This window comes from Vidua chalybeata, chromosome 7 (genome assembly GCF_026979565.1).
Source record: "Vidua chalybeata isolate OUT-0048 chromosome 7, bVidCha1 merged haplotype, whole genome shotgun sequence".
Lineage (NCBI taxonomy): Eukaryota > Metazoa > Chordata > Aves > Passeriformes > Viduidae > Vidua > Vidua chalybeata.
In genome coordinates, this window is record NC_071536.1 from 3,880,748 (window position 1) to 3,898,730 (window position 17,983).

Consider the following 17,983-nt stretch of genomic DNA (forward strand, 5'->3'; position numbering starts at 1 on the left):
CAAATCCCACCCTGTGCCTGAGAGTGTTGTCCAAACACAAGAGGGATGCAAACCCTGAGGATGGAGGAGAGAGGTCCTGTGGCAGAATGAGCTCATCTCACATCTCATAATGCAAAGGCTTGAAACAAAAGAAGGCAGATTTTCTTGAGCTGTGATTATTTTTAGAGCTAGTGAACTTGACGGGATTGGGTTTAGAATCTTCAAACAGGTTTATGTTTATTTTTATATAATGTATTTATATATGTTAGAGAGAATAGAAAAAACAGGTAATGCCATGTTTTCGAAGTCAACTTGTGCCTTGATGAAGCAAACTGCTAGACTAAGAGATTTTTTTAATGATTTTTTCCCCCAGAGGAAATTATAACTGGGATTTTGATCCAAAAATAACCCAGGAAGACAAAACAAGCAGAGAGTGAAGGAACTGCATTTTGTCTGATTTAGGAGTGCAAAGGCAAACTCCAGCAGCAGCCAGTGCATTTACTGACACCAAGGGTTTCTCAGTGCCCATCATCTGCTGCACGTGGCTTTTCTCTGCCCTTGGCTTATCGAGGTGTGTGACACCTATTACTGAGTTTTTCTTTGCAAATGATCTCTGATGAGAAACTTGAAATGGTGATGGGAAACTGAATGACACAAACAAGATGTGACATTTAAAAATCAGTCCTGGATTTGTGGGTTTTTTAATCCCACTGAAAGGCCTTGGCTGTGAGACTGTCTCGTTTCTCAAGGACACAGGGATACAGCAACTCAGAGGAGCCATTCCCTTCCAAACCAATGCATCCTGAATTTCCTTGGCCTTTAACAGTTAAATAAGTCCCTACATATTGCAGCTTCCTCACAGTAAGATCCAGAGGAATATTTTTACTTGTAGGCTATCTGCTAGACATATTTACCCAGACTTCTACATTAAGAGCATCAGAGTTGGAGAGCAAAAATATTCAAACTGATCAAAATAAAGATGGACCTATTCTATTCTATTCTATTCTATTCTATTCTATTCTATTCTATTCTATTCTATTCTATTCTATTCTATTCTATTCTATTCCAATCCATTATATTCTATTTTTCTACCCCATTCTACTCGAGTGGCCTCAGAACATGTTACTGGTCTGCACATAATGTGTAAAGCAGACCCAGTGCTAACTGCAGGGTCTGTGGGTAACACAGAGAGGATGGCCAAGGGAAGGGAGCAATCCAGGAAACTTACTTTCAAAATTAGGGAATAACATGACTATGTCAGAGAATGGATGCAGAAGTGAATTACAGAACAATTTTCAGAGTGATTCCCTAATATCAGAAAGAGCTGTTTTCCGCCAAATGAAATGGAGGTATTTTGACACAGATTTTGTTCCTTGCCGTGACAGAGAGATGGAATAGATTTTTTTCACTTCTAACAGTGTTTGATGGCCTGAAAATGGTTAACTAATGATAATAAAAATCTGTACTTAAATTGTAATTCAGTTCTGTAATTATATTTCTTATGCATGGAGACAGAAATAAACTAGAGGAAGAACCTATTAGCCCTTTTGCATGTATAATTGAACATGTTTGATATTACTGGGTAACCTTTGTAAGCAACTGGCTTGGAGTTTATGCAAAGAGGTGAACACTTTGAATACATAAATAACAATAGGACCAGATAGGTTTTTAATTTTGTATTCTGTTCTTTTCTTGTTTGTGTCTGTTAGATGCAGTCAGACATCCCTGGCTTTATCTGGCTATCCATAGAAACATCTGAGAGATTTGACTTTTGCATCATTTGGGTGCAGTAATGAATAAGAACTGACATCAAATATCAATATTATTGGCCCAGCTAAATGGTAGCTGACATCCAACTGGACTGCTGAGGAGGTAAACAAAATTGAAATTTTTTTTTTGTTTAAAAACTGTCTGACATTATTTGCCCTTCAGTAAATCAATGGAGGAATGACCTAGATGCTGCTTACATTTTGGCCTGGGGAGGTAAAATTGGGCACTTGTTCTCAAGCATATTTTTTATAGTCTTTTAGGTTTTCCTAATATAACCAGTAATTCTAAAAATACTTTTTGTTTGTTTGTTTGTTTTAGGGAAACTTGGTAACCACTGTAATGACTCCTAAACCTGCAGATATGACACAAACACAGCATGGCAGACACTTGGCATACTTTTATTTGGACACAAACATGTACGTACACACACCTAGTCCCATATCTTTGCCTGAGAGCCCCTTAATTTCAAAATCATAATAATTTGGAGGAAGGGGGTTTACATTCTCTGTTTCAGGCGAGGCTCCTGCCTTCCTTAGCAGATACCTGGTTTTTCAAACTGAGACATCCTGTTAAACACTCTCTGTTCCCCACCACAGTGTTTCAGGGCACTGAGAGGCAGGTTGTGCCTGTCAAATACAGACAGATGCACACGGCCAAGAAAGAATTAAGATGCCTTGGGAATTCTTATTCCCCTCCCTGACATCAGTTTATCCCATACCTTCTGCTGTGCCAGCCCCTGGGGTTTGCCCTACAAACACACAGGGCTGGCAGAGCAGTTGGCAAAGCAGCAGCTGATACTGAGCAAGAGGAGAATATTCAGCATCTCCTGCAGGAAAAATCAGTACCTTGCTCTGCCTGTAATGAAGGTGTCAGTGGGAGCATGGGGAGCAGGAACACCACAAAGTTACTTTTTGGGAAAGATGGTCTCTGAGAAAAAAGGCTGCTCATGGCAACAGAAACCAGCACATGTCTCAGCACTTCCACACCAGCTTTAAAGAGCAGTGTGGCCAGGAAAGCTACAGGAATCATACATCAGACATGTTTGGGTCATTTCAGAGTATTTCATATGGCCTCTAAGAGCCATTTGGGAGAAATTCCTCCCCTTCCAAAGTTGTCAATCATTCAGACAGCAGTCTGTCAGCAATCCCAGTCAAAAAGGTTCCTTTCAGACAACAATATAAATTAACCAGCCAGGGAAAGAAACCCAACAAAAATATTAATTTAAATAAAGTAGTCAATGAGCCCAACAGAGAAGAATGGCTTAGCCATTGTTCACTGATCACAGGAGGAAGGAGGCAGCAGCAAGGAGGGGGCAGCTCTATTGTAACAGGCACTGAGGCTCTGGTCTGGCTGGCAGGTGGGGCCACTGAGTCACCACTGATTCTGAATCCAGCCCCAGAGATCTCTGTGTCACCGAGGAGCGGGACAGTGTGGGCCAGAGCAAGGAACATGATGGTTAAAGGGAAGAAAAAAAAAGAAATTTGCATGCAGAACTTACCTTCCTGTTGAATGTAGCGTGATTACAGGAATGCACGTGACCCTGGAATGTGTACACACGGAGACCCTAGGAAAGAAACAAACAGACAGCATTTAAATAAGTTACAGCAATGTAAGTTATTCTATAGCCTTGGTGTAAACAGAAAGACCTTGATTTTATGGCTGTGTGAAAATCAAGACACACTGTGTGATACAAAGCCAGCTCCTGGTTGCTGAACAGGAACACATTTTGCACCACGACTAAGGATCTATCTCCTTACTTCACATAGTAGCCAGCAGAAAAGGTGCATTCAAATATCCCCAAGTAAAGCCATCTCCCTGGCTGGAGGGCTGCAATTAGAAGGTGGAATCACTCCTTCCAGAACACTCAGCTCTTCCTCTCAGGCAGTGAGTCAGTACATGCCTCTTGATATTCCACACACACCAACTAAGGCTTCCTTAAGGAATCACAGGCATGAAATCAAAATTAATTATCTTTTGTCCTCTCCCACATTAGGCCATAGGTGACCTACATAGAGCAGTAACATATGTCAGATGTCATCACTGATATCTGGCTTGTTCTCCCAGTACAGGAGCCATCCAACCACACTATCTCCTGCTAAAAACCATGAAATCTTCAGGGATATTGGTAAGAGATGCCCTTCTCTGTTTTCATAGAAACCACTGGCTTCATGGGTTAAAAAATAGTTCCTGTTAGAAGTGAAGCCCCGCTTGGAGGAGTGCAATCATATGCTGAAGAACAAATTTTCCCTCTAAGAAAGCATTTTATTAACACTGCAGCTGAAAGACAATTCGTTGCATATTTCTGGAGAGGTGAAAAAACCCAACCACAAGATCTGAAATTCCACTACTCATCCTGATTTTGGATCAGTCTCACAGGAGCAGGGGTAACATAGGTTAACAATACGTCTGTTATGCTTTTGAGTTTATATCATCAGCTTAATCCCATTTTATTTTCCTGATTAAAAAAAAAAAAAAAATCAGTCCTCCTCTGACATAAGAAATTTGAATTCTCTTTTTCACTGACAAAATCTACATTTTATCATCAGCATGTCTAGCAGCATATTCTCACTGTTTGCAACAAGCCCTTTCAGAAAGCAGTTAATGAGCTTTGACCACAAAGTAATTCTGGAGGGACGCTCCCCGATAATGCTCTGTGGTTCATATTATATCTCTGAACCACTCAGGAGAACTCAGCCCAACAAAGCAGCAGTTGAAGGGGATTACATTGTTGTTGTAAATATCTCAGGGGTTAAGAGCAAAGAGGGAAAGGAGCTATTGAGGCTGAAGAGCAGTGCTGACGCAGGAACATATGGGGATTCATTATCTGCAGATAAATTCCAGTGGAAAATTAGAAGACAGTTCTTGAACAGAGAGATACAAAAACATACTCCACTCCAAGTAGTGGGGATTAAAAAAAATCTCATTACTATAAGAAGCTGCTTGAAAAGCCTGGAAATAAATGACCTTCTCCTGTATGTGATCTTTTGCCTGGACTTGGAGACCAAGGAGGCTCTTTCCAGTCTTGCTCATATGGCATTAGAATACAAATCTCTGATAAAGCCCAGCATTTAATGCTGCATTGAATTCCTTTTGTTTAAAAAAATGTCACCCAAAGGAGCGAGCAGGCAACTTTGGTAAGTGCCATTTTGTATCTCACTGTATTTTTCATTTACCTCTCTGTTGACATAGTTTCTGTCCAAGGCCACATGGCTATTGTGATCATACTAGGAAATTGGTATTATTCCCATAAAAGGATTTCAAGGCAACAAGAGAAAAAGGCTCTGAACTATTAAAAGCTCTGTATTTAAAGAGCACAACATCCACCTTAAGCATAAAAAGGTTACCAGAGCACAGTTCTTGAGTCCTCCATGGTTTTCAAGAGAGTTACAAGGGGAAAGAGTGCTAAAAAAATGAACTCCAAAACCCTGCATATTTATAAGTTAGATATTAGATATAGGCTGGATATCAGGAAAACGTTCTTCTCCCAAAGGGTGTGGGGCACTGAACAGGCTCCCCAGGGAATGGGCACAGCCCCAAGGTTGCCAGAGCCCAAGGGACAGGGTGGGATTGTTGGGGTGCCTGTGCAGGACAAGGAGCTGGATTGATGATCCTAGTGGATCCCTTTCAGCCCAGCAGATTCTGTGATTCCGTGATTTCTAAGTAATAAAACATGAACCAATAAATGCTGATACAAGGAAAACTTTAATAATTACAAATTCACTACTGGAATAGAAATGTGTTAAACAAAATTCGCTAAGAGTGACAGGCAACTTAATTTGATAAAGGCAATAGGATAGGAGACAAAGATAACCAAACTACACATAAGCAGTCTAGTGAGAAAAAATGTCAAGGACATGAGATGTACCTTGTGGCCCAGCAGCAATATCGATTGCACCCCGCCCAGGATAACAAACCAAGTGTCAGTGCATGTTTTGCATGTAAAAAGTAGCCCTTGTAAAATAACTCCTGCTGCTCAGCAGGGTGTAGTATTTACCCTCAGACACTCTCAAATACCAATATACACACAGGAACCTTTCCACAAACACAGAAAAAGCATGCTGTCACAAACCAGTGGGAAAAAAGAAAACCACACAGATGCTGCACAAAATGGATGTTAACTTTCAGCTTTCCCTCCTTAAGTCAATTCAGTATAAGCCCTCTGAAAAGGATTTTAATAACAGTAATAATAATGATAATAGAAGTCAGACAAAGGCAATGGTTCTGCAAAGTGTTTCTCAATACTATCAAAACTTAATTTCCAAAGTGCCATTTTATTTTTATTCAGTGCACAGCTCAGGTTTTCTTTACCAATAATGGGAAATCTGAGTTTTGCAAACATAAAAACAAATCTGGAAAGTTAGTACTTGGCTGTAATACCAAATAGTAATAGATACTCCGTGGACTAGAATTCAAGTTAGCACTGAGCTTTCAGCACCAACAGCTCAGCAGTAAGTTAATGAAATCCCTTTTGCATATGCATTCTGCTTTTCAGGCTTTAATTATAAAATAATCCACTATAGCACCACCAGTGCTTCATGCAGAGTGGAACTGAACAGGGTTCAGTAGCAACCTGGGTTGCATCTGCCATTTCAATGAATTTCTTTAAGGTTCAAGTTGAGCAAGAACAAACATTTGGGCCTTGTGTCACAAGGAAAACAGCAGGGAAAAAGAAGGAGATTGACATTAGGACAGTTCTTAGTTAGGGGAAAATTATGGTCCTTTGCTGTAGCCTGAAGGTATTACTGACCATCACCCCTTTCAGAGGGAACAATCCCAAACTGAGAGCAGGAGCAGCAACAAAGCACCAGAGCAGAACGCTGAAACTGGAAAAAGGCCCATTTCCCCCACCTTTAACCCATAGGGTCTAGCCAGTCTCATTGCATTGGACACACCAGCAGTATAAATCATGGAAAATACATTATTATTGTCAACTGAGTCTGGACTGAAATATTAATAGAGGAAGTCTGAGTTCCATTCCCTCCTTGAGCTATTGTCAATTACATTAATAACCATACAGTCTTCCTCTGCAGGAAATACATCGCTAACAGCAACATTCAAAGAAAACAAAATATGAAGTGTTCTTCGTTGTTGAGATTTTGGAGGTTTTTACTTATTATTCCCACATGCACACACACATATAATTTTCCAGTCTGAAACCCAGAAATTAACATTAGAATCAGTGGTTAGAAACACCCTGGCATTATGCTGTGGAGCCTATCAACCCTTCAGCTTCCACTGAATGCAGGCACTAATTGCCTGCCTTGGACTGGAGCTACCTAAAAGACTTCTGAGAAAGAAAACATTCCTTTGTTAGAATGAAATCTGGTTTTGTGGAAAAGCAGCCTGATCTTTGGAGCTAGGGATCTGCGAGCAGTAATCCTGCTGCAAAAGTAGTTAAACAAGGTTTCTAAATTAAAATATTTTTTTTCCTACTTTCAAAGGATAAAAGCCCAAGATTTGGGAATCAATAGTAAAATTCTGCTGTAAATCCTCCCTATTGTGCATCCACATAGATATAGGAATACCAGGCTAAGACAAGACAGGCTGAAGACAATCATAATTAATTTGCTTCTTTGCATTGCAATAATTAAGTTCCACCTTTAACTATGTAACACAGAAGCTGAATCTTCCTATACTTGTTTTAATTACCATTTCAACAGCAACAAAATAAACCTCCCAAACTTAACAAGCCATACTGCATGCACCTCTGGAGAGAACACACAGCCAAAACCAATAGGGTGTCATTTGAAAGCTATAATGTTTCTCAAACTCTGCTCTTTTGGTTTTCTTTCTGGATTTTGAATGCCTTGCTGTACATGAACATCTGATATGAACAAACTCACTTTGCAGGTCCAGCATTAAGATAACAAATGCATTAGATCAAGCTGGGTGTAATATCCTAGTCACAACAGGTAATTATGAGTTTGATATGAGCTTTTAGATAACAACATTTGAGTATGAGATTTATCTAAACAGTGTTCAGATAGGAGATTTATTTGTAATTTCTTGCTTCATTTAGAAATTAACTCAAAGAAATAATGTTCATTCAGAAGGACTAAACTGAGAAAAGTGTTCAAACCATGAAGCACTCAGCTGTGGAAATGTTCACCTCATTCTCTTTATTAAAAACAAACAAAACCTCCCAGCAGTTCTTCATGAAAGGTTTAATTGCATTTGGGGGAAAATGAAAGTTCTGAGCTTACATAGGTGGGATTTTCCCAGCAAATCAAACATTGCAATGCTTTGGAAGTTCCCTTGGCTGGACCTGAACTTTTCCTAAAGCAGGGAATGTTCAGTGTACAGTGATTTCTGGCTACCGACTCACTGGGAAGCTCTAACCCTCCTCCTTCCTTGTTGGATCTGTACAAGGGTTTCCATTTTCATAGCAAAATGCAAAATCAAAACTGTGCATCCTCCTCATTCCCATGCCTTATCCACAACATGGCCTGTCTGCCAAGCCAGCACTGGGGAGCTCCACAGGGCATGTGGCAGTCCAGCAGATCTGGGGCTCTGCCGTCCCTCTGCGCCATAGAGAATCGTCCGCGTCCTTGCCACGAAGTGGGAGACATCAAAAGGGACTTGGATCTCTTCACGAGAGCAAAAGGTCATTTTCAGGAGAGAGAAAACTCATTTTCATGGGATATGATGGGTAAGCACAAAAACTGGAAGAAAGAGCCAAAGAATATCTGCCCTTTCTAGCTCTGCAAGACAGCTGCTTTCTCTCCCAGCCCATACCAACCACACGGGGCTCAAGCAGGGAAAGGTCACCCGGGATGAGGCAGCCCTGGGTGTATGGACAGACTGGGAAATGAGATGCTGGAAAGAGGCACCCCAGAAAGGGACCTGGGGATCCTGGCCAGTTGGATCTGAGTCAGCAGTGCCCTGGAGCCAGGAGGAACAGCCCTGTCCCGGGGGATCAGCCCAGCAGTGCCAGCCAGGCCAGGGAGGGGATTGTTCTGCTCTGCTCTGGACTGGGGCAGCCTCACCTCCAGTGCTGGGGGCAGTTTTGGTTCCTCAATGTAAGAAAGGTATTAAGCTATCAGAGAGCATCCAAAGGGCAACAAAGATGATGAAAGGCCTTGAGAAGAAGCTGTGTGAGGAATAGCTGAGGGCACTTGGTCTGTTCAGATGGAGGAGACTGAGGGGAGACTCATCAGGGCCTGAAACTGCCTTGTGGCCAGACACTGATCTCTGCTCTGTGGGGACCAGCAACAGGACCCAATGGAATGGCCTGAAGTTGTGTCAGGGGAGTAAGGGTTGGATATTTGGGGAAGGTCCTTTCCCCAGAGGGTGCTGAGCATTGCCCAGTCTCCCCAGGGAATAGTCATTGCCCCAAGGCTGTCAGAGCTCCAGGAGCATCTGGACAATGCTCCCCGGGATGCACAGGGTGGGATTGTTGGGGTGTCTGTGCAGGGCGAGGGGTTAGATTGATGATCCTTGTGGGTCCCTTCCAGCTCAGGCTATTCTGTGTTAATAACTCATTCAAGCAGCCCCCTGCACGCCCCAGGCTCTGTGTGTGTCCCCCCATGCCAGCCCTGCTGGCAGCCAGAGCCACTCTGCATCTGCCCCATCCTGTCCCACCCATAGGGCTCCACTCCCAGCAGGGCAGAACTGCCTCCATCTCCCAGTTACACCCGAGGCCTCACGGGCACGTCAGTGCAGTGAGCACTGAGTCAGAGCACTGAGCAAATCTGGAGAACAGTTTTGCCATCTGTCACCACAGAGTTTACTCCCTGAACTTGAGCACAGAACCTTCAGTGCAAAGTTTGCTTCTGTTCTCATCACTTGGAATAGACTCTGGGGGGAAGAACCACACAGAGAAGGTTTCTGGATGTTAGAGCAGGGGTAAGGCCAGGGCATTACTCAAATGTTTTGTAATCCCTTCTTTGGGGAGTAAAATTAACTTGCCACCATTCGTGTGCTCTGTTACATGAGGATTCACAGAGGCAGGTGTGTGCACCAGAACTGAAGTACATCAGCTGATGGCCTCTTTTTTTTTAAAAAAAACACATTATTCACTACATTTCCCCAAAGAAATGGAAAAGAATTTTGGATCTCTTTAAAATGCATGAACTTGTATAACAACTTTCATACAGTGAAACATTAAGAACTCAAGAAGTAGCATTTTTCTAAATCTGGTAGGTAATAAAATCTAGAAAGAGCTCTGCCTGCCAGCTAAGCCAAACACCATGCTCTTCATCACAGAGCAGCCTTCCTTTCACTTCACAGTTAGTAACACCTACTATTAAATATATCAAAAAAACTTAATTAACCTTGCTCTGGAATACTCCTGAATTACCTCATTTGTGTAGGTCTGAACTTTCACCTGACTATAGCATTAATATACCTTTTGCACCGATGATGCAGGCATATTAATCTTTCATAATTGGGATGAGAAGTATGTTTCTAGGCCAAGACCTTGTATGCTAAATCTGTTCAAAGTGAACCTCTAAGGCTCTCCTAAAAAACATTAAAAACAGGAGTTTATAGTAGAAATGCTGACAGATTATATTCTTGCCAGCATAATATAACCTGACTCAAAGATAAATGTTTCATGAATTAAAAAAGTTGAAAAAAGCTCCTCTGTTCAGCTTTGTTCTCAAGATGAAAGTGAATTATCTTTTTGTCTTCTACTGACACTTGGATTTTTGTACTGCAGTCTGCAGAAAACTGTAACCACAGGCAATATTTAAACAGACATGACCATGTGGGATTCTCTCCACACTCAACTCCTGTAAGAGACATCAAACTTCCAGCTGCATAAGGAGGAACAAAGGTTTTATGGGAAGCAGATCCTTTCTTGTACCTGATTCTGTGAAGAGAGAGAAATGTCACCTCCAGTTGAAGAGATCACACACGAGCACAGTCCCACCTGCACAACCCCAACAGGACAGGCAGGGAGGGCAGGGAGAAATGCCTTTGCTGGACCCATCATTCCTCTCCAAGAAAATAAACAGTATCAAGAAATCCCTCCAAGATATTGAAATTCTTTCAGTGAGAGCAGAGCTGTGTATGACTGCCCTGGTTGGTGTTGGCAGATGGGCTCATTAGCAGAAGCTGCATCTTCCTAAGGATCCCTAAGGCAGCTGAACAGACATCACCCTGCCAGCAGCAGGAGAGCCAAATTCCAGACTGCATTCCTCCTGTCCACTGTGACTCTGGGAGTTTCAAGGTTCCAGGGAGGGAAGGATCAGCAGTGCAGGGGCAGGGATGGCCAGGGAAATCCTGCAGTGAATAATGTGAGCTGCAGATTAACCCAGAAACTTTGCAGCACTTTCAATTAACTTGGCACACCATTGCTGTGCAAAACAGACCAGCCATTTCCAGGAGAGCGATGCCTGAATGACAGGAACCTGCTAGGGCTGCCTGAAATTAAACACCACGAACTCTATTACTTTAATGTAAAAAAGATCAAAAAGATGAATTATAAATGAGCAGAAGCTTCTGGAGGAATATAACTGGAAAAGTTACAAGTGCAGTGCAAGCATAGAAAAAATACAAAATCATTTCTGTTGGCCTTGAAAATTAAATTATATGAAGACAGAATAAAACAATGAATACATAATTTAATTATATATAAGAAAAAGTGAGGTCCCTACATGTGGGAAATAATTTCCTCCTTATCTGACTATGAGAAGTTGCATATGAGTCTGAAGGGCTTTAGTGCTCTTAAAAACTGAAAGCTAAATTTTGGCCAAAATGTTGAAGTGTTGCCTTCTGTGTATTTCTATCAAAACAATGAATTTTTTTTTTTTTCTTTTTTTGTAGCAGAAGAAAGGAAAAACTAAGTGGCTTTAACTGCAAAAGCCAGTATAGACACAAAAGCAGGTACATACACAACTGTGTTTATTAAGGGAGGTGGCCCAAACATTTAAAAAAATAAAAAGGAAAAAGAAAAAGTTAAAGGATTTCTTCCCTTCAAAGAGTCAGCATAAATCAAGAGTAAGCAAGCAAGATCAACGTTCTTACTTGTCTGACAGCCATTGGGAGAGAGGGTTTACTTCTACTGGAATAAAGGAATTTGTAAGCCTGCTGCATTCACAGTGTGAATTTTGTTCTGGCAGTCACCACGCATCAAATGCATCTCAGCCAGGTTTCAAATGGCAGATGCACAGCAAAAAGTACCAAAAAAAGAACAAGAAAAAAGGGCAAACCTCACAGAACACAGCTGCAGTTCTCTTCCACCAACCAGCACTGCTGAACAGCTTTGGAATTTTTGGAAGTTTTGAATTGGCTTCCCAAAGAAGAGGGCTTGGCAAAGAAACCAGGATCCGAATGGAAGGGGAAAACACACCTCCTGCTCACCATGATCTGCTTTTCCCAACTACTCCTGCTTTGGGAACAACAGCACTGTTGACCTGAATGACCAGGATCAGAGAAGAGAATCCAGACTATTTGGCTAGAAACACTGGAGAAGTTATTAATTGAAAAAAGAAGTCCCCGCAAGAAAAAATAAAAATAAGAAAAAACGTGCCTGTGTAGTTAAAAAAAGTCTTTAGATACAAAAATTAAAAAATCACCAGCAACATTGCAATCTGCTCTTACAAACACACTGTCCACAGATTCTGCACAATAGATCCTGCTTACACCATCTACAGATTCCAAGGGAAAGGAAAAAAATATTGTAAAAGCCCATAAAAAATATCCCTAACCTTCTGCAATTTCAAATTCCGAATTCTATAAGTATTTGAAATCAAATTCACGCCAACATTTTCAGCAGTAGAATTTTCTAGAGAAAAAAGGAAGTATTACAAGAAGGTCTGGGTAGTGATGGGAGTAGTTCTGTTCTTTGTAAGTCTGCTGGATAGCTAAGCTTTATTTTTCGTCATAGCACTGCTGCTGCAAATAAAAACCTGTATTCAGTCCTGATACAAAGGGAATTAGGCAAAACACCAATTTTGAAAATCCTACCCGCTTTAAAGAGTTTATTGATCACTTCACAGCATAATTATTTTAATCATTAAAAATATACTCTAGTGGTTTAGCTTTGTTAAGTTTATTAATGTTCCCCAATAAACTTAATGACTGGAAAGACATAGGAATAAATATAGTTTTTAATCCATCAATACTGGCACCAGAACTGGTGACTGGACTTTTGGGATCAGAGCAGGCAGCTATTCATGACACCTTCAAAGAAGCAGGAGTAGAGGGGCTAATCAGAAAATCTTTACCCCACAACAAAACAGATGTAATTAAAAAGTCATACATAGTATATAAATACATAATCCTTCACATGCAAGAAACTGTCAAATAATAAAAAAATACTGAAAAAATAATTCCAAAGCAACATGAGATTTTCCCAGAATGTTTTTGTCAGGGGTGATAACAACATTTAGCAACTGAGAGCAAGAGCTCTTCACCTGTTTTAGCACCGTTTTCCCAAGATACTCACATCCTGGCAAAAGACTGCAGCAACACTGAAGAGAAACAAAACTCCTGGCAGTCTTTTCAGAGGCCTCTTGTAAAATTACAGTATGATTGCATTACCTCTTAAATTAAAAAAAGTTTCTCACAAAGTTCAGCCTGTCAGAGTTGCCAGGATTAGATCTGGGACCAAATGTATTATGACTGAGCTCAGTGCTGTATAAATATTAGATCCATTATTCAAACAGCTCTCAGGACACCACCAGCTTGGTTTTACAGTCACAAAATCTCCCTGCGAAATCTCTGCCCTGGGATTTTTCCCCAGGAAAGGAAGGGCTGTGGCATGGGCCCTTGTATGAGCAGCAAGGAGATGTAAACAGCAGGGTCTCACTAAAAGAGCCTCAGACAAAAGAATTGCAGCCTTGGGCTTGGTGAGTTATTAACAGCAGCCGGCTCTGTAATTGTCGGTGAAATAATCTCATTGACACATACAAGTTAGGAAATGGAGGGCTCATTAACAAAGCCTCCAGCCTTTATTAGATCATATAAATAACCAAGAGCGCCTGCAAAAGATCGATTACGGCCTTTAAACGTTTACTGAATCAGTGTTTAATTAAGACAATTTTAATATGCAAATCAAGCCTAATTATCATCATTTGTTAATGTTAGTCTGCCTGAGCTCTAAACAACTACAGCTGCGAATATGGTAACACCGTCATATTTCTCCTGCTTTTCTCCCCCTACAAAGAACTGCAGAGCAAATGAGTGAGCTGCATTCCCCGTGTGTGTGAATGCTTTCAACACCACATTTCCATCCACTGTTTGAAGGTCAAAAAAGTGCTCATTGTAGCATAAAATGGAGTGGAAATGTTATGCATTTTTGCACCCACTATTTTGCAGAGTGCTTTAATTAATGTATTTCCTACCCCAACCCCTCTGGGAGCTTCTTTTCATGAGTATCTGCCCTGGTTCCATGCAGTGATTGAATAAGTGGGTTTCTAACACAAACCTTTGTCACTCAGAAACTGATATTGGGACTTTTTTCTCTTTCTATTTCCTCTGCCTTGGAAATGGTAACCTTCCTATGCTGAGAAGCCACAGCACTATGGCAAAGCCCCTGGAAATTAAAGTGTGAAGCAACCAAGAGAACAGCACAGCCTTCAACATTGTGATGGGAGGAGCAGCTGGGGAGAAAACAAATGTCTGTGTTCTGATTCTAGAAGAAGTAAATTTAAAGCCTCAAAACCCCAGGAATTTGTTTTGGGAAAGAGAGTGGAGCAGCTGCAATACAATCCTGGTAGAAATCATTCTCTTTTCCTGGTACTGCTGCTCTCCTGATGCCACGATGCGCTGCACAGGTTAAAATGAAGGAAGGGAACCACTGCCTGCTGATCACTATTGATTTGTTGTTGAATGCTTACACTGACAGCGAGGGAAATATTAAATGCTCCTGTTTGCAATGTTTCACAATATAGAAAGTCACTTCTTTGTTTTTCTTTGCCATTAAGTTTTCTTTCCTCACATTCCCACCACTTTGGAGCCTGTAGCTGCCAAGCCCTCAGCTGGTTGAGGGCAAAACAAAAGCTTTCTACTTTTACTTTCTGTAATATATTTGGTATTTCTAAGGAAAAGAAGTCCTCATGGAAGGAAAAAAGGACATGCAGTTACAAAAGGCCACGAGTCTTTCAAGACAGAATGGATAAAAATGTAACAATCAGAGGAGAAATTAAATACAACTTGAAAAGCCCTCAGTTCAAATGGGAGCAGAGTGGCTTTCACCAGCATCTGGACTGGCTGGTGGATGAAAGGGCTCCCTAAAGGAGCCACATTTGGGTTCCTCTGGGTGGAGATCTGTCAGGAAGTCACCTCCCAACTTCTTTTTGAAAGCTCTTCTCTGCAGACAGCCTTGGAGAACAGGACATGCCCAATAAAATCTGGCCATGTTATTGCCCACACAGCAAGTTCACACTGAAGTTGGGTCAGGCTAGAGCACAAATTTGGGCTGGGGGACAAACCCTTAAGTAGGAGTAGCCCCTGGCCCGTGTGAACTGCAGGCAGTGAAGAGACAAGGCTGGAGAAGGGGCTCCAAGACACAGGCAGGTACCAATTCCCTGCATTCCCCATATGTTCCTGTGGGAACTGTGCAGGGGTACTGTGACATTCACATTCTCTGGAAAGAGAGACATAATTCTGTCTCTCAGGATTTCTTGGAGAAGCACAGAGAGAAGAAGAGAAAACAATCTTTATCTCTGCTCCTTTGCTTTCCCCATGTGGAATGTGGTATGGAGATTGTTTACCTGCAGTGATTGCTGGGGTGGATTCTGGTGAAGGTTGTTTGGGGTCAGTGACCAATCGGATCCAGCTGTGGCTCGGGCTCTCAGCAGAGAGTCATGAGTTTGAGTTAGTTAGATAGAAGTAAGAAGTGAGTATGTAGAATAGGATAGTCTCTCTTTAAATAGTATATTAATGTAATACAGTATAGTTTTAATAAAGCTATCCTTCAGCCTTCTGATCTGGAGCCAAACATCATCGCTTCTTCCCAGATCCAGGATTTGCTGTGTTTTACTATAGGCACGGGGCTCCCACATGGACTAAAAACTGCTTTGGGAGCTGTGGGTGCTTCTGGTGAATACCTGAACCTGAGGAAAGGACAGGAATTTGAACTGAATCATGCCAGGGAGAGCCTGCAAAGTTTAGTCTTCTAAGGTTCTCCAGGAGCTGCTATGAAAGATGTTGATACTCTCTTACTCATCCTTCATTAGAGAAAATGGCCAGGATTTTCAGAGCTGGAATTCTGGTGGAACTTTGTGTAATGAGTGAAACAAGTACACTTTCAGGAAATACCTGCAAATCCAAGAGGCAGGGAATAAAGACTGGAAATAAAATGCAAGCTCAGGCACATGTAGTAGGCTTAGTGGAGAAGTTCCATGCTCAGACATGGGAAACAAACACTTAAACCTTGGAGCTATTCCACCAGGACTAGGGCAGGGAAGGGAAAAGCAGAGGAGCACTTCCCAAGTTCAGCTCATTCAGACCTCCCCTCAGCACCGCAATGCTGCCTTGGCTGGTTTGGCACAGGGGATGTTTCCCTAAGAGTCACCAGCCCTGATGTGCTTCAAACACACAGGAACTGAAGGGAGAACTCATGGCTGGGAGTTCTCATTTTCCCGGTCACCTTCAGGCTACTCAAGTAACACTGGACAAAGACCATCCTTTCTGTCCCAGCTGCAACTTCCCACCACGGGAAGTGCTCTGCCCTGGTACCTCTGCTCCAGTTTTCCCCTCCAGTTACATACAAATCCAGCTACAAGTGGGCAAAGTTCTCTTACTTGACAGTTACTCTGCTGTCCCCACTGTCAGTTCACGTTCTCCAGTTTAAACTTGCTATTCATATCAAAAATACACGGAATGCATTTTGACATCTTGTAGGGTCCCCTTATATGCAGTCAGATGTCCATTCACTTTGTATCCTGCTAAAGGTGATGGAAAGTTACCACCATTCCCAAACCCCCTTGTATCTCAGCAAGATGAAACAGTTCCTGAGTCAGATATGGATCTGACAACTCCCTAAGAGACACACACATATCTCAAAGCAGGTATTACTGTCAAAACCCAAAGGGTTTTAAAAATTAATTTAAAAAAAAATTATCTGCATAAGACATTCACATCAACCACTCTGCTCCATAGCAATGTCCAGGCATCTTCCAAATTAAATGGCACTTCTTATGCAGAGATCTTCTCTGGGTTCAGCCATTTGAACACCCAAGTTCAAGAACATTGTTAAAAGAACTTTGCAGGTGAACATTTTCAACGCGTGATTTTGATTAGCAAAGAATGAAGTGCAAACTAAGCTTTGTCTTTTCAGAAGGCAAAGGCAAAAAAATTATATGTCCTTTTAAATGAGAAGTACCTTCTTTAATAAAATGCTTTCATTTGGGTTTGATTACAACCCACCAATATACTATTTTCATTTTTGCTCACTCTCCTTTCCTGTCTCCCTCATCACTAGGGTCAGCACACACAGTCATCTCTTGATCTGAGAAGTAAAGCTCTTTCATTAATTTTATTGGTTTTATACTTTTCAATTTAAGCCAGAGCTTTACTGATTCCTCAAAGACAGACTAGTGTTTTTTCTTGAATTAGAAAAATTTAACATAATAAAAATATTTCAGCAAAATAAGAAGCTCAAAAGGAAAGCACATAAAGCCCTTTAAAATGCATGACCTATAACTTGCATTCCAGTTCTGCAAATTTTCAAATAAAATTCTAAAATCTCATGAACAAGACAAGATGGCACAAGAAGCTTTCCACTACAAGACACCACATTCTGCTCATTTTCTCTCCAGTGAACTGAATGGCAGATAAATGACCCAGAAACCAGCAGGAAATGAGGACATACCACCAACAGGGTTTTATGAATATTATTTGTTAGAAGACGTAGCTCTCTTAACAATACCTGACCCGTGACTAATTTCAGGGGGTCAGGGTGATCTTTGCCCTCCACTGTGTAGGGCATTATTCTGCTCTAGAGAAGTGCAGAGGTTAATGAATAAAGTGCCAGCAAAGAAGAAATGAGACTGAGCAAGAAAATGCTCATTCTTGGTCTCTGCTATAAATAATGCTCTCATTAAAATTCTGCCTTGGAAGAAAGGCAAGTCCATTAGTCTAGGAGCTAATTTTTACTGGCTCCTTAGATGTATGCATATTAAAAATTCAGCGTTTATAATTGCCAGCCATCAACCACCTAGTCAGTGCTGTTCTTGGAGTTTTTAATTATTTACTTCATTTGCATAGACACTCCAATTTATGATCAACCATTTGGTTATCAAGGGACAGTTTTAGCAATTCCTCTTTTGTGTTTTTATTTATT

General features: G+C 41.3%; 1 protein-coding gene and 1 long non-coding RNA gene across 3 annotated transcripts in view; one reads left to right on the top strand and one right to left on the bottom strand.

The window, feature by feature from the left end:
* SPAG16 (sperm associated antigen 16) overlaps positions 1-17,983 on the bottom strand; it is a 358,597-nt gene that overhangs the window by 116,691 nt on the left and 223,923 nt on the right. For both annotated transcript variants that reach the window (XM_053947319.1, XM_053947318.1), the window contains exon 14: positions 3,248-3,313. In XM_053947319.1, coding sequence (XP_053803294.1) covers positions 3,248-3,313 — 66 coding nt within the window. The remainder of the gene's footprint in view (positions 1-3,247; positions 3,314-17,983) is intronic.
* Positions 464-2,128, top strand: LOC128790522 (uncharacterized). The gene is made up of 3 exons (XR_008431788.1): positions 464-550; positions 1,689-1,851; positions 2,068-2,128. It is a non-coding gene; the product is annotated as an uncharacterized LOC128790522 (long non-coding RNA).